The 14,838-nt window shown below is 46.2% G+C and overlaps 1 protein-coding gene across 6 annotated transcripts in view; it reads right to left on the reverse strand.

Moving 5' to 3' along the window:
* The window catches only part of GLI2 (GLI family zinc finger 2), a 205,089-nt gene that overhangs the window by 6,910 nt on the left and 183,341 nt on the right, over positions 1 to 14,838 (reverse strand). For all 6 annotated transcript variants that reach the window (XM_064451242.1, XM_064451241.1, XM_064451247.1 and 3 more), the window contains 3 exons: positions 11,981 to 12,130; positions 8,136 to 8,300; positions 3,413 to 3,694 (listed from right to left, as the gene is read on the reverse strand). In XM_064451242.1, the coding sequence (XP_064307312.1) occupies positions 3,413 to 3,694; positions 8,136 to 8,300; positions 11,981 to 12,130 (597 nt within the window). The remainder of the gene's footprint in view (positions 1 to 3,412; positions 3,695 to 8,135; positions 8,301 to 11,980; positions 12,131 to 14,838) is intronic.

The raw sequence follows: 14,838 nt of genomic DNA on the forward strand, positions 1-14,838 counted from the left end.
CAAAAGGTTAAGGACAGATGCTTCTCGAAGAAAAGCAGCATATTACCTGGTTGTGCAAGGTATATTGCAGCAAGCAATGGCTTATCTGACAAAGGATCAAGGCCTAGGTATTTAAGACATAACATATATCTGTCTGTAAAATACCCTAATATATAATTAGGTTAGCTGACAAACTTCCCAGCCAGATAAAAACCTGGTTCACTGTTTTCAAACTCCCACTTGCAGATAAGGCAGATAAGCACCATAAATATTTATTTTATTTACATTAGGAATTGCATTTCACATTGAGTAGTTTATTTGCTGCAAACACTAAATGGTCTGAACTTGCTCTGAGGTAGCTTTTGCTGCTACCAGACAGGATGCCTGGCTTCTTCGCTCGAGGCCCATGCTCCAGCAGCTGTCAGAAAATGGGAGTGCTGAAAAGGCAACGTACTTTGCTCCAGGCCAAGGTGGGAGTGCAAGGTGATGCAGTGTTTTACTTTGCTCCATAGCAGCGCTTATGGGCATGGCTGACTGGCTCTAATGGCCTTATTGCCCTTCAAATGGGATAATAGAGATTGCAATCCAAGGATTTAATAGCAAGTTGTGATGCTGGGAGAAAGGTGGCAAAGAGAATCCTCGGGGACTCTGTCCTCCCCCTTTCCACACTCAAGCAAATATCCCCTGTCCACCCACCATTGCTCTGCACTCCTCAGCCTCCACCCCACTGGGGTTAGCTGGAGACAGGAGGTCTGCAGGAGACTATGCATTATACAGCTATTTTAATACAAAGGATTTCTTTGCTCACCTTAGTACCGACTGTCCTTAGGAAGGTAGAGTAAGGAAGTGTGAGTGGGAATAAAGAACAGGTTGTTAGGACAAAGACAGCATAAACAGCAAGGACCATGTTAGTAAAAGGAGGAAAAGGGGAGCGCAGAATACAACACAAATTGCCAATGTCTCCCACTCTCCCGTATCCCGTCTTCCCTGCCTTCCTTCTCTGGGGGCCCAGATAAAACCCCCTGGCAGAGACTTCCCACCCATCTCCATGGGTTTGGGATGCCACCCAAACATCGGTCAAAACCAGGGGCCTCAGAGTGATTAGAACTAGTGAAGCATCTCACCCCTCCTACCACCCTGACCTTAACTAGGAAACAGGAGCTGGAGGTGGGCCTGCCAGGTCAGATGCTCCCTGTTTGACGTGCACAAGTGAAGTACACAGTGCTGGATGGGGAGAGAAGAGAAGAACATCCGACCCATGGCCCTGCTGACAGTGAGATGGCTTGGCTTCAAGCCTGGGAGCGCAGAGCACTAGGAAAACAACCCTACACCTTTGGGAGAAATGGGGTGGGGAGCCATGATTGTGCCTGTGTTTCCATAGGAAAAAAAAAGGAAACAACAAAAAAAAAAACCATGGAGGAAGAGCATTGGAGAGAGGTCATTCTGTCCAGTGGTTCTCACACTCAGTTTTTGTAACCCAGTATAGAGCCTCATCACAGTAAAACTGTTCCTTTCGTCAATTAGGGACACTTTGGATGAGAAAATACTCAATTCCTTCCTAAGAGAAATGTGCTGCTCATTAGTAATTTGCCCAACAATACATCGCTTAACCTTTTTTTAGAAAATCTTTGTAGCTCCAGGGCATGTTGTTTCATAGGAATAACAATCTTTTAGCCTGGATTCAAACCAAGAAAAAAATATATTTTGGAGCTTAAAGTCCTTTCAGCTCTAGTGAGAAGTCTGGGGACTATGTGAACACTCTCTTTTACAGGTGAAGGTCTTTTCTGCTGTATCCAGCCCATACCCTGCACCACTCTAAGCTGGTAGCAGACCAGAACTTTGGGTATGAAAGTCAAGAAAACCATCAAAAAGCAAAAGTGACCCATGTGTTGCAATGCTCCTTCACTTCCACCAGCAGTGGTGTGCTGAGGAGAAGGTCGGCTCTCTGCATGGGGTGGAAGAGGCTTGAATGTGTTTGGACTCATCACTGTACACATCTTGTTAGCACCATCAACCACACTACTGCCTACTGTGGAGATGCTGTAATGGCCAGAAGGCTGATAAATGGTCTTTGCTTCAGCTGGTGGCCAGTCATGGGGCTGTAAAGCACAGAATCATAGAATCATAGAATCATTAAGGTTGGAAAAGACCTCTAGGATCATCAAGTCCAACCATCAATCCAACACTACCGTGTCTCCTAAACCATGCCCTGAAGTGCTATGTCTACACGTCTTTTAAATACCTCCAGGGATGGTGAGTCAACCACCTCTCTGGGCAGCCTGTTCCAATGCCTGACCACTCTTTCAGTAAAGAAATTTTTCCTAATATCCAAACTAAACCTCCCCTGAGGCAGCTTGAAGCTGTTTCCTCTCGTTCTATCGCTAGTGACCTGGGAGAAGAGACCAACACCCACCTCACTACAACCTGCTTCCAGGTAGTTGTAGAGAGTGATAAGGTCTCCCCTCAGCCTCCTCTTCTCCAGACTAAACAACCCCAGTTCCCTCAACCTCTCCTCATAAGACTTGCTCTCCAGACTCTTCACCAGCTTTGCTGCCCTTTTTTAGACATGCTCCAGCAACTTGATGTCCTTCTTGTAATGAGGGACCCAAAACTGAACACAAAAACATGATCGTGGTGGTCTGCAAACCCCTACTCTGAAGACCACAGCATTGCTCCTGTGTTTATTCCTGGTTTTGCTCCCCAGCCCCAATGTCCCACTACAATTTTATGTGGCAGCAGGGGGTCATGTATTGAACTCATGTACTCCTGAGTGATCTGCTCTAGTTGCTTGAGGAGCAAAGTTGGACTAGATGATCTCAGAAGGTCCCTTCCAACCCTAATGATTCTGTGCTTCTGTGTATGGTGAACAGGACTGAGGAATTGAACTTGTTTTAAGATGCCCAACAAAAATAAACCAGCCACTTTTACCCCCACTGGCTTCCTCAGACAGTCCTCAACAGAATTGTGCCAGCAAAACTGCTGTGCAGCAGCGGCCTGGAAAGAAAAACATTGAAGGGTGAAGGGAGGAGGAGAAAAGGGACTGCTTAAGCCAGGACTTCTGCTTCAAGAACATTCATCAATCTGTACCCTATGGTTGTTGCCCAATTTAAATTGGTGAGGTAGGTAAAGCTCATTTGACCACAACACTCTGAGTTTTACCCACTTTCACAGCACAGGAAGGCCAAGCTCAGCACTGGGCATCATGTGGTCCCCATGACTATGAGGGCAAGAATTTGTGATGCTGGGTAGGAAGGTGCAAAATGTACTGAACTGTGCCCTGACCTGCAGTTTCATCTCTGGACTTGAACTCTAGGGTGTAGGCAGGTGAAGAATAGCTGCCCAGGGAGGTAAATGATATGCAAATGCTTCATGCCCCCATTGCACTGGAGAAATTAGAGGCTGTGCCTTTTCTGCCAAGAGCAACTGCTCTTACCACAGAATTCTCCGTTTTTATTGTTTTGACTTGTAAGCAATCCTCCATGGTCCTTGTGGTGCTGTTGGCCTCAGGGTTGTCCTCTGAAACCTTGCTGCTCTGCTTGGCGCTTGCCTCATTGTCCCCATTTTCCTTGAGCGGAGGTGGCCTCGGGTGGACATCATTGCGCTGCTTCTTCGTGACGTGGGCATCAGGCCCGTGTACAGTCTTGACGTGTTTCCTGAGGGAACTAGGATCTGTGTACCGCTTCGTGCAGCCAGGGATTTTACAGACATAGGGTTTCTGTCAATACAAGCAAATCTTAGGTTATATTTAGAATAATCCCAAATATTCCAGGTACAGTGTGTGGGCCAAGAAAATACAATGAGCATAGCAGCTGGCAGCAGCAAAATGTGGAGCATCTGCTCCGCAGGATTCTGTAAGACTGAGTTTTGTAAGATGTGATATATGGGCTGTTGTTGATCCACACAGACCTGGCCAGTCATTTGATGTTGGCTAAACTCCTTGTTTTCAGTTTCTGGATTAAAAGACAGCAAAGAATTCATTAAATACTTTCCTAATATTACTTTCCCATGTATGTATTTGCTCTGGTGGCCACAGGAATGTTTCCTGATTACGGATGGGAGGGAGTTGATGTAGGGGACTGGCCACAACACATTCTCTCTGCTAAGGTGGGGTCTACACCAAGAAAATGTGTGAGACCTTCTGGCTGATGGAATTCCAGCAAAACCAAGCCAGACTGGATTCACCCTGCTCAATCTATCATACCACTCCAGCACCTGTCACCCTGAAATCTGCTATTGTGCAAAACAAACCACAGGCATGCAATGTTTTTTTCAGATGATAGCACTCTAGTCCTGAATTCATGAATCATTGATTGCCACAGGAAAACAAGGCTGAAGCCATGCTTCTGAAAACAGAAGTCAGCAAACAGATACTTTTCTTCTTTTAACTTTTTTTATCGAGTTTCCTATTCGAAAGTGTATTAGTGCTGCAGTTGTTTGAGCTGGTGCTGCTGTGCTGGAAGCTCTGAATTCATCATAAGTTCTGCTTTCAGCCTCACAGCTATTCTAAGTATTTTTCTGCCAGTGCACTAGGATAGATACATGAAAAAAACCCAGATAGATGTTGTTTGAAGGCTACCCAAATAGACCATGATTATTTTTTTAATCTGTGTTGTAATTTTGTCCAGAGGCTTAAGTGAAAAAATATAAAGAAGTATATATTCTTTGCATAAAGCCAGCATCATCACATGAAAAACACTGAAAGATTGTTTTTTATTCAAAAGCATGCTTCCGGACTGATCTTGGCACATCACTTGAACAAACTACATCCTCATAACACCCCACTGAGGTAAATATTTAATATATTTTAAAGCTGGGTAAACCAAAGCACACAAGGTAACATAGTTTGTTTATAAATCTCATGCAACATTTTTGATGAGGCGTTATAGAAATACTATTGCTGTGATTAAAACCTGTTCTAAAGAATAGAACCCCCACCACACATGATAAAAAATACTACATAAAACCGTTCAAGGATTTTTTATAAAGGTTCTTCAGGCCCAATAGTTCTGTTTTTTCAGACACCAGTAGTTACGGTAACATGATCACTGTTGCTTGGACAGCAGTCACTCCACCTAGTAGAGTACAGCCATCCTCTTCATCAGGCCGTACCTCCTGAACTGAACTGAGCAGAACTGTTGGTTTTTTTGGCATGCCTTCGTGTATTCCCTGGGTTGTCCAGATTCTGACATATGCATGCCCTAGTGAAGTCAAAAATTTAGATCTCTCAGATGCCTCCTACTCCATGCTAATAGACTCCCTCCTCCTTCCATGCAAGTACAGCATGATACTCCTTAGGGTGGGAGAAGTCCCCAGCCACTCAGCAGAACTGAATTTCTGCATTTCACCCTTGTTTAGCTTGAAGTGGAGAAAACGTCACTCTGAGCCTTTGGCTGGCTGTGAACTCATGCCACTCTCTGTGTATGTACTGGAGAGTGATCATGGGATGAAAGTCCTTTTCCCAGAAGTAAATTTGAAGGTATCCCCTGAAGGGATTCAAATAGTCACTGAAAGTTTAAAATGAAATAGGGCATGTGACATTTCAACAATGAAACGAAAGCCAGTGTAGCAATATATCCCCAGCCTTGAACTTTGGCATGTTTGGACCATACACCTACGTCCTGTCACACAATGAGAGAGACAAATACAGGGATCCTGGAACTTCTCCTTTAGAGGATGACTAACTCTAAAACTGTGGTAAACACTGCAAGCAGAGGAAAATATTTAGTAGGTAGCTAGGAACCACAATAGAGTTCCAATCGGTAATGGGAAATATTCACAGCCACAAACTCCTGCTTTGCATGCATGTGGTTTTGTGAGCCAAGGTCTCAGTGAAGTTTGCTAACACACTGGTCATGGTCACAGGTGGTTGCAGGACACTCACCTGGGCTTGCTGCTCAATACAATGACCTTTGCCATGAGGGATGTCATCTGTTGCAAAGGATCATGTTATATGTTCCCCAAAAAGAGGGTGTCAAATATATGACCCAGAGAGCCATTATAGGCAGCCTACAGATCTCCCACAAGTCTTGGGGCATGCCTGTGTTGCATCAGGGATGGCTGAACAGCAGTTCAGGAGTGAGCATTATCACAAAATGCATGGTCATACAGTGCCATGTAATTGCTGTGGTACAGCTCAGCTGGTCTGGTACAAATCCTCCACCAGTGGCTATGCTGTTTCTGCACTTGAGAAGGCTTTTTCATCCTCCAGGGGATGCAACAACAGAGGATAAAATCCCTGCCTGTTATCTGAGTCTTTAATTTGTGTTGTTGGATGCAGCCTGTGCCAAGTGTCAGCATATTAGATCAGGGTCCTCCACAAACAAGAGTTGGATGCTCCTGCCCGACAGCCTCACCTTCTTGCACAGTGGGAACACAAAGGAGCAGACCTTCAAGTGTGTCCAAGCTCTGCTCAAATGAAGTGAGGAGCCACCCCAGATCCAGTGCAGCTCCTGATCACTTGGGAAACTGAACCCATCAAAGAAATTATATTTAATAAAACAGCCAAAGCCAAAATTCCACATGGAGGAACATGGGACAACAGCTGGCCACCACAAGGGACACTCTGACCTGCCCAGGAGGATTCCTGGAAAAGCTCTAAGGAGCCAAGCTCGAGTGTTCTACAGGCAAAAAAAATCTCACATACTGCGTCAGTGTGTACAAACTGAGCAGAGTGAGTCTGTATCCAGCACTGAAAGTTGTACCAGCAGTCTTGATGCACCCACATGAGAATCCTTAGGGATGGAAGAGAGATGCAAACCTGATTTAAGGACAGGAAAAAATGCTGCAGTAATGGGAATCTTCAGTGGCTTGATTGACTCATTTAACTTACGGGAAACAAGATGGAGAGTGACTTAACACTCTATTGTTATGAGGTGGAAATATCAACAATGAAAGGGACATTGGATCCAGCATGGGAGGAAGGCAGAAAAAGCATCTAAGGCTAGAAAACAAGCAATTCCTAATACCTGAAATGTGAGATTAAATCATGACTGCCTACCTTTCAGGGGAAGAAGCTTTAACAGACAGCAAATGATGTTTTAGTCGAACATCAGGTACTGGGAATGCAGGTTGCTGAGCAGATGAGAGGCTGCATGTCTTGTTGGTCCCTCCTGGCCTCAGTGGCAGTGTAGCTTTAAACCAGCCCTAAACTATCCAGTGCTAGTGTGGATATGGTTTAATTTTAACCTGTGTCCTGCTGGGGAAGTGGCTCATTGGTGAAGGACAATCCTGACATCTATGTTCACACCCAAACCAATTTGAATAACACTGGGATCCAGGTCATTCATTTGGTCCACCTCACCATCACATCACAGAGAAGGGCATCCTAGACTTATTCCGACTCCAACAGAATCTCTGAAACCTACAGACCTTTGGTTATCACTGACTGATATTATGCCAGTGATAGAAATACTCCCAACAAACCCTTTGTAGACACAGCATTGCTTTAAAAAGCTGTCATCTGTGGCAATTGTGTTCCATTCTCGAACAGTCTATATTTAACTGTTGCAAATTGGACTACAGACTGAATTCTTCATGGCTGCAAACACTATTAGAACTTTGGAGTGTTGTTTTTTCTCCCCCTGTCAGCTAATTAGTAGTAATATAAATTTCAGTCGTCGGCCGTGGTTGATTGCAACAGACCATCACATGCGTTACAATAAAGGCAATTTCCTCTGCTCCTCAACTACTAATAGTGGGTCTTAATTAGCCAAGGTTAACAAAGCATTGCATTGTGCTCTATCATTGTACATCAAAAGATGGAGGGTGTATAATTTCCAGAGTGTCAGGATCCAGGGTAGCTGTTATACTACTGCAGGTCTGCTCCACAGTAATATTAAACACCACATGCACAACCGTACAATCCTATTTGTGCTATTAAAAATTATAAATTTGGAAAATGCTTGCTTTAATTTCCAAAGCCGATTAAAAAGTTTGCATACTTTAACATCTGTTTATGATTTCAAACATGGCTTTCATAAATATAAAGCTAATGTGGTCTGGCTCTCCAGCAAAATAAATCCCATTAAAAAATAAGAAAAACCTCTCATTACAGTAGGTTTCTTTTTACATGACTCCAGCGTGTAAAGTGTATTTTTATTGTCAGCAAAATTAAAAAAAAAAAGCCCTCCGTTGAGCTGCGGTGAGCCCAGGCTTACCTCATTGGAATGCGTCCTGTTCTGGTGCTTGGCTCTGTCTGAGGCATTGGAAAAGGCTTTATTGCAGCCTTCGTGTTCACAGACATAGGGTTTTTCTCCAGTGTGGGACCTCAGGTGTGTCTTTAAGTTCTCCAGGCGGGAATAGGCTTTGGAACAACCCTCAAACTAAAATAAGAAAACACAAGAGGAGTGATTAATTAACCAGAAAAATTTGATTTTCCCCCTGCCTAAACCCTTCTCATCTGTTTCTCATTCTTTCTTTTTTTCTTCCCTTTAAAGGGCTTGTGTTTTAGGGAACAACATTCACTTTGTTGGGAAAATTCGCTTCCGTAGGCAGGCTGAGAGTTTCAGTAGTGAGTCATATTTAAGGTGCTGCTTCTTGTTGGGTACCCACCTGACATTTCAACAAGAAACTCTTTTTTCAGCAGGGTTGAACACCCCTCCACTCCTCCCAGGGCTCTCTTAGCCCCTCCTGCCATCCCTCTGCAGCTAACACACTCAGAAATGGAGGCCCTGTCCTTCCCAGCCAGAGAACTGACGACTTCTTGACAGTTTGTCCAGCCTTGCAACTTTACCAGCACCAGCACTGGAAAGGCCAGACCATTCTCTAACACACAAGCAGAAATCTAGCAAGCTTTGAAGTTTCCTAAATTACAGTTTGGGTCTACTCTCAGAGGATGCTGTGGCCAGGCCATCTGACATTACCAGTTTAAAAAACAAGACTCTCAATCTTGAAGACAGATGGATTTTTGGATGACAAAACAGGCCAGGAACCTTCTTCCTGGAAGGAAACCAGCTGCCCACACAACGAGAAGGAGCAGCTTCAGAGACATGGTGAGGCTTTGGTTGATGTAAGACCTGCCACCCTGTACCCTGGCTGGGCTGGAGGCTTCTCCCTGCACCTGCCCTGTCTGCAGCATGGGAGGATTTCACTTCAATCCAGGGAGGCCATCTTAAATGCTCTTTGACAAAATAAGTCAGAACTTACAAACACTGGAAGAGGTTTTAAGAAGTGCAAGGCTCCCTTCCAAACTCTAGCTAAATGCAGCCCTCACTGTTCAGCTGGGAGTGTTGAAAAGCCCATGCTGCACTTCCTACGCAAGCACCTTAAAAACCACTTTACATTTCAACAAGCAACCTCTCTTGTTGTAACGTATGCAAGCTGCAAGGTGTTATATTTTAGTCAGATCGCTTAAATGTGTCTACAGGTTCAGCCCAGATGTGACAGGACTTCACATTTCTATGTTTGAGTTTTGGCCAGTGAAGAAACTGGTGTCATAGCAGGAGAGGTCATGCTGCAGCAAAGTGTCTGATTTCCCTGTGGGCAGATGAGTGGTCCTATGTGTCCAGAGACCTGGCCCTTTTGGGCAGAGGCCAAAGGCAGCTGCATGCAATAGCAACAGTACCTGCCTCCTTGTGCTCCAAGGGCACAGGAATCGCCTGTACTGCTAATGAATCAGGCAAACAGGCAGCCCATGAAACCTGTGAAGCATGTAGGCACAGGCTGATCCCATATAACTTTGTTGTGCTGGAAAAGAAGTAGGGTTACTTAAGCTTCCCTTTAAGGTCTAGCATAGTGATGGTGTACATAAGGCAAATTTGCTCTGCTCTCTTGAGATCTACAGATCTCTTCAAGGACAGTAGGGGCATCCTGCAAGAGCTGATTCCTTCCATAGCTTTGTCATGGTGGCATGGATCCAGTTCCCCTTCCTCAGACAAACTTCATTAGCCCATTTGGCCCATAGAACATGCCACAACTTTGAGGTAGGACAGTTTATCCCTTTTCTCTCTTGCCCTGTGCAAATAGTCCTTTACAACTCAAGTTGCTTACGGTTATTGAATTCCATCATTCCACTTGCTGGAAAATAAAAGGAACTCACTATGAGGCAACTCGTGTCCATTCTGGTTTTGCTGGATACTGACACAAAAATGCAGTTATTAAGAGCAAAACTACTGAGGCCATATTTTCAAATAAGAGTTTCTCAGCAAAGCAGCCTGTGCATGTTCAAAGCAGTTGTTCCCACTCTTACGCGTGGATTTGATTATGTCAGTGGGAGTTCTGGCTGTCATCTGCTGAAATAATCCTTGACTGAATCCCAGGCTGCAATTGGACTAATCTGTAGCTTTATGTACACCACAAACTTCTTGTCTGAAACAAATGGCACTTTGGAAAATCACTGCCAGACTTGGACAAGGAATGCTCTGCTACAAAAGGGCATCGTCTGCAGAGCTGCCATGTATCCCAGGCAATTGGAAACCAGTGGTACTCCAGTTCAGGGAGAGTTGCTGCAACATATTGCACATGGAGGGACTGCAGTTCTCCGGGACATGGAGGATGATGCACAGCCTTGCCATTGCTCCAGTGCCACAAAACTGAGGCTTGGAAGAGGCAGGATTATGCAGCAGTGCTTTTTCCTGCTCCATTACAGCACTGAAGAGGATGCAGTCCCTGCTGCTTTTTGTCTTCTGAGTCCCTCTACCTGCAAGGGCAGGGCTAGACTTTCCCTCACTTCTCACTTTGTAGCTCACCGATGATCAATATTACTTGATACTTTTAAGGAAAATTGGTAAAGTACTAGAACTGGGCAAAGTGCTTTAGAAAATTAAAACAAAGGACATGGCCCTGTGCCCCAGGGAGCTTATGCTCTAAATTAAATGAACACAGGTCTGGAAGATTGATAAAGGAGTCATGCAGCAAGCAAATCATACATATCCTAATATTTGTAAGCAGGAGCTGGGGCAGAGCCAGGGAGGGCGCAGGGCTGGAAGTGACTAATGGAGCAGAAGAGGAAGATGATCTGGGAGAAGGGCTAAGACATCTGCCAAGCACAGAGAGAGAGGCTCATGCCCGAGACTCGGGGAGAGGTACGGCATAATGCTGACAATGGAGGAGGTATGAAAATTGGCAGGACGAGAAGGCAGGGAGCAGAGTATAGCAAAAGACAAGGATGGACCTTTGGGAGGAAAAAGGGCTGAAGCATATGTGGAAAGAGATGGTGACCACCTCTCTTCTACCAGTTGGCCACAGCCACTAAACTCCACACCCTTTGTGGCCCCCATCCTTGGCTGCCCCATGTCAGCCAGTGGTGTGGTGGGACATTCCATGGGATTTAATATCTTGAGGTTGAGGAGGAGGTGAGCCCAGCTCTCCCATGTGCTAGAGGAGTCTGTACCTACAGGGCTGAGACACAAAATAGCACCCCATACTCTTCCTCAGGCAGTGTTCAACACTAGGCACAGTGCTGCTTGCATGCAGAAGGTGTGGGGACTGAGCTCCTCTTGGGGTTTAAGCACCCAGGGTTTTATCTCACCTCTGAATTAAGAGAGCAGAGTCAGGAGGTGTCGGTCCAGCACCCCAGGCTGGAAGGAGATCTGTGTGCACACTTGGGTACATGGGTGAGGAAAACTTGCAGCGCCAGCAGCAGTACTGTGTGATGCTGAGTTAGACATGACCAGTGTTAGCTGGTTCCCCACAGTGTGGGGTTACTGGATTTCCTTGGATGTAAGCAACTAAATTGGCTGGTTTTCTATCTTAAGTGGCTCGTCCAGAATAATTCTGGAACTCTGTGGTAGAGCTGAACCCATTTCCCCAAAGAAATGCAGTTTTGCCCACGAATACCTTCTGCACCCTCTTTGACCACTTGCCCTTTCCCCAGGGCATAACATGCAAATAGCTATAACCTGGACACAAAGAGATGGACCGGCCCTGAGCTGGGTGCTGGCAGGTACCCTGGGAGAGCCTTGCTTGAAGCCATGCCTGTGTCTGCACACACATTTGTGTGACCACCAAAGTCCACTGTCCCACTTGCCAAGCTGAGATGCACCCTGTGTCCCTGCCAGCTCACCGTGCACTTATGTGGCTTCTCTCCAGTGTGCCTTCGCATGTGCACCACCAACATGTACTGAGCCTTGAAGGGCTTCTGCTCCCGTGTGCAGTCCTGCCAGCGGCAGACGAACTCCTTCTTCTCACCGTGGATGTGGTCATTGTTGATGTGCTGGTAGGAGAGAAGGGAGAAGCAGGTCACTCCTGGAAGAGCTGATGCCAGCGAAGTACCCACGGTGCTCCGAAAGCCAGCTATTCCCTTTCCAGTGCTTGCAGTCAGGAATTGCACCTGGGTCCCAGGTGCACAGATAACACCAGGGACATGGGAGCCAGCTCTGCAGTCTGGTGCGTCCTGCAGCTGAAGGTGCACAGCACCCAGCACACTGGGTGTTGGGCTCAAAGCCCAAACAAAAGGAGGTTTGCAAAAGCAAAGAGGACCATGGTGTCAGGGAGCGAGGTCCCCTCTCAGTGTCTCCCAGGCTGCCTGATGCCTCTGTTGGGGAGAGAGACAGAGTAATTTTTGTCTGTGCCAAACCCTCCCGTGCCACATTTACACAGCTGGGACCCTTTCCTGGGGTGCTGCTGGAGGATGGGGGAGAGGAGACAAGCCTCATTTGCACCCAATGATCTTAAAGGTCTTTTCCAACCTAAATGATTCTATGATTTTATCATTCGAAGCCTGCTTGAGCGCCAGCCCATACGCTGTCCCTAAGACATCCACCTGCTGTCCAGTGCTGGCGGCTGGCAGGAAATGACAGCATCTGTAAGCTATGCACCAAGGAAAGCTCTGTGGCCTCAATTACTGCTAATTACTCAGGTCTGTAAAATCCTGCATTGGGGTGTTGAAAAGCCAGACTCAGAATGGTGCCTTCGTCCACCCTGGGAGGAATATGAGGGGCAGATGAAACCCTGCCGAAAATAAACAGAGCCGGAGACCAGCCAGTCAGCAGCACTGTTCCTGAGCAACCTTGTGTCTCTGAATGGGGTCTTGCTGCCAAAAATAATGCCTGTCCTTGCTCCTGTGTTTTTAGCAGACATTCACTGACAGGAAACCCTAAAATAAACCACTCTGGGTTTGGGTTTTGTTTTTTTGCACTAAGATTTTTTTCCAGTCCCCGCCTTCATCCCCCTAGCCAAGGCCAGGCACATATGTTGTGGCTTGGGATGAGAGTTTCTCCGGGTGGTGGGGCAGCACAAGGACATAAAAACTTGTTAAAACAGAGTCATCGGCTTTTGTAGTCCCACCTGGATCCAACCCTGGTATTTTTTGTGCTGCAGCCCCATCATGGGGACAGATACCTGCTGCTTGAAGCACCAGGTCTACCCAGGGGCAAGAGGAGGTGTGTGAAGCTCATCTGGTCCCTCAGGCATTACAGGTAAACACTGAAAGCCAAAGCTGCATGTCAGGAGGTTCAGGGGAGGCTAGGTTTGAGAGAGGTTTTGGGTGGCTTTGGAGCTCAGCTGACCTATGGTTCTGGTTTATAATGTGGCATTGGTGTGAGATTTTAGCCTGAGAAGGTGGAAATCTGGTGAACTCCCCAGGAGACCCATAGGCATGCTAAACCATGTCCAGAGCAGACTTGGAAGATAAGTCTCCTGGCTCTGTTTGTTTGTGTGGGAATCTGACTTGCAACCAAGAGTATGCACAGCAGTGCTGGGATTGGGGGGGTGCTCACCCATTTGGTCCTGCTTGGGCCAGAAGAAGACACATTTATGGGAGGGGGACTCTAGTCCCCCTTCAGGCTTGGTAACTCACTGTCTGGGCAACATCTTCTTCCCATCACATGGTGGCGGAGCACTTGCACAACTTACTGTACTTCAGCTATGGCTCAATAGCCCCAATCAAATCCCCACCTGGCTGCAGGTTTTGCTTGGGCTTCTCTCTAACTGTGTGACCTTGAGGTTCGGAGCAGTAATGGTGCTTGCAAAAAATATGTCCCCACTCCTGCTGCTCCCTGTTGACATGCACTTCTCCCACAAGCTTATTACCCTCTCTGTGTGGAGAACAGACCCTGCACACCCAGGTACTTTGCTCTGCACACAAACTAGAGTTTTTCCATGCACAGTGGGATGCCACCTTCTCAGAAGTTGGCCCACGACATCTGTATTTCATTTGCATGTGTATTTTGGGCATCCCAAATCCACAACCCTATGTTGTTAGTAATCATAGTACAAAAGTCTCCATTTTTATAACCTTCCAAATTTAGGAAAATCTTGGACATTCCGTCAAATATTTTTCTTTGGGTTTTCTCTGGAAATAAATTGTGCTGAGCTGCCTTGATCTGCCCTGCGCTTTGCTATGGGCATAAAGAGTTTTTCTTATGTCTGAGAGGGAAACACACAAATACTGCTGGGCAAATGTGAGCCCAGCCTATCTGAAAGGGCTGCTGTGGTTTAACCCAGAAAAGCAACACCCTGTGTCATGCAATGTGGAACTCATTAAGCATCTTATCACTCATTTGGCCCTGAAAACCATTTCCAAATCTGCCTTTACTCAAGGACTTGTTGCACTAAACAAGTGACTTCTGGCAGGTGCTAGCCTTAGATGGAAGAAGAGCACATGCCCAAAATTATAATTTACAGCGTGGTCCCTCTGGGCTAAGATAATATTTGTGTGCAGAGCTTGGGGAAACAGACTGATGCCTACTTGGTGGCATCTAAACATGACTAAAATGAAGATATATAAAAAAGGATGAAAGCAGACAGAAGCCCTCAGAAAGAGGGCTACATGTGAATCGCACTTGGGTGGCTCCTGGCCCGCTTGGAGCCAGCCTGGGGCAAGCAGCAAAAGACTGAAAGGAAAGGAGAAGGTAGTGGCTCCTGTCACAAAATTTGCTCAACCCAAAATTTACTGCAAGCAGCAGGGTTGCTAGGGCTGGT

The sequence above is a fragment of the Phalacrocorax carbo genome, chromosome 5 (genome assembly GCF_963921805.1).
Source record: "Phalacrocorax carbo chromosome 5, bPhaCar2.1, whole genome shotgun sequence".
Taxonomy (NCBI): domain Eukaryota; kingdom Metazoa; phylum Chordata; class Aves; order Suliformes; family Phalacrocoracidae; genus Phalacrocorax; species Phalacrocorax carbo.